Source organism: Manacus vitellinus, unplaced genomic scaffold (genome assembly GCF_001715985.3).
Source record: "Manacus vitellinus isolate BGI_N305 unplaced genomic scaffold, ASM171598v3 scaffold_110_pilon, whole genome shotgun sequence".
Classification (NCBI taxonomy): domain Eukaryota; kingdom Metazoa; phylum Chordata; class Aves; order Passeriformes; family Pipridae; genus Manacus; species Manacus vitellinus.
The window spans coordinates 309976-311607 of NW_021938845.1; the positions used below are offsets into that span (position 1 = coordinate 309976).

Here is a 1632-nt window from a genome sequence, read left to right on the forward strand (position 1 = left end):
ATTTGGGACTCCGCGGGGCTTCCCCGGCTGCTGTTCAGCCCTTCCTCCTCTTCCTCTTCTTCCTCCTCCACCTGGCGGTCACTGCGGCTCAGAGCGGGGGCCTCAGAGCCTCCCTTCTCCCTCCTTCCCTGCACGCCCTCCTGCTCATCCCTGCCCCCGTCCCATCCCCATCCCATCCCATCCTGGATTATTAATCTGAACACAAATCTCACATCTGATGGGTGAACGTGTAGATCTGTTGGGAGACAAGTGGATGGACAGCTAGATCCGATGGGTGGAATCCTGGATCTGATTGGAAACACATAGATCTGATGGATGGACACATAAATCTGATGCATGGACACCTGGATCTTTTGGGAAACGCATAGATCTGGTGGGTGGACACATAGATCTGATGGGAAACATGAAGATCTGATGGATGGACACGTAGATCTGATGGGTGGACACATAGATCTGGTGGGTGGGCACACAAATCTGATGGATGGACACCTGGATCTTTTGGGAAACACATAGATCTTGTGGGTGGACACATAAATCTGGTGAGTGGACATGTAGATCTGATGGATGGACATGTAGATCTTCTGGGAAACACATAGATCTTGTGGGTGGACACACAGGTCTGATGGATGGACATACAGACCTGACAGGAGGAAGTGCATCCTTCATCTTCATTGCTGGGGCAGAAGCACTTCTGTGGGGACCAGGTATGGTTCAACCCCACCAAGATCTCATGTGCTGCCTGAGGGGACTCTCTGGAGACCCACCAGCATCAACCACAGCGTTCCTGTGGGTCATGGGGGCTTCTTCCAGCAGCATCCAAAGGAAATGCCTGCTTGGGCAGTGGGATCTGGGGCTGGATGGTGGCTCTTTGGTGGCACCTTGGTGACCCTAAAAGCACGAAGGGGGTTTTTGGTTTTGGTTCCTCTGTCTGAAGAAGCTTCCTCCAGGAAGGGCTGTGCCAGCACCAGCAGCTGCTTCCTGGGGATTTCCAGCCGTGATGAGCCCTGGAGGAGAAGAAAAGACGAGCCCTCAAAGAGAAATAATATAAAATGGAGTAATAATAATAATAAATTAACTAGTAACTGCGGTATGGTGCTTCCCCCAAGCAAAGGGACCTCGTGCCACAGTGATGGGACAAGGTGACAGCTCTTGTCTCTGCCCACACCAGCCAAGAAAACTGAAATGTGATGCAAAAAAATAGGGCAAAACCCAGCAAAAAAAAAAATGGGATTTGAGGGTTGGATCCTGTCTGGAAAGGGACCCACTGCTTCCTTGCATCCCGTGATCCACCCAAGCTTCCCAGTTGTAGTAGCAGAGAAGAGATTGGATGGGTTTGGGGCTCCCATTTCCCCGTGTCAGAGAGGTCACCGGGGATGCAGTGTCAGCACTGAAGGTTTTTGGGCTGATTTCAGCAAATTTGTATCGAAGCCTCACCCATGTCCTTTCCTAAAAACCCCGCATCACCTCAGCTGGTCAACGCTTAGGGGCGAGGGCTCTCCCGCGTCCCTCCGAGGGAGAGAGAAATCAATGATTAATTTCAATTACAGCGGTGCAATTCCATAACCCCCCCCCAAACCAGGATGCCCCCGCACGGTGCGGGTAGTTCGGGGCGGCGGGATGATCCCGGCGGGA

The 1632-nt window shown here is 52.4% G+C and overlaps 1 protein-coding gene across 1 annotated transcript in view; it reads right to left on the reverse strand.

Moving 5' to 3' along the window:
• The window catches only part of LOC108644370 (acrosin-like), a 14519-nt gene extending 13947 nt beyond the window's left edge, over nt 1–572 (reverse strand). The window contains exon 1 of the mRNA XM_029965610.1: nt 490–572. Coding sequence (XP_029821470.1) covers nt 490–572 — 83 coding nt within the window. The remainder of the gene's footprint in view (nt 1–489) is intronic.
• Nucleotides 573–1632: the final 1060 nt, after the last annotated feature.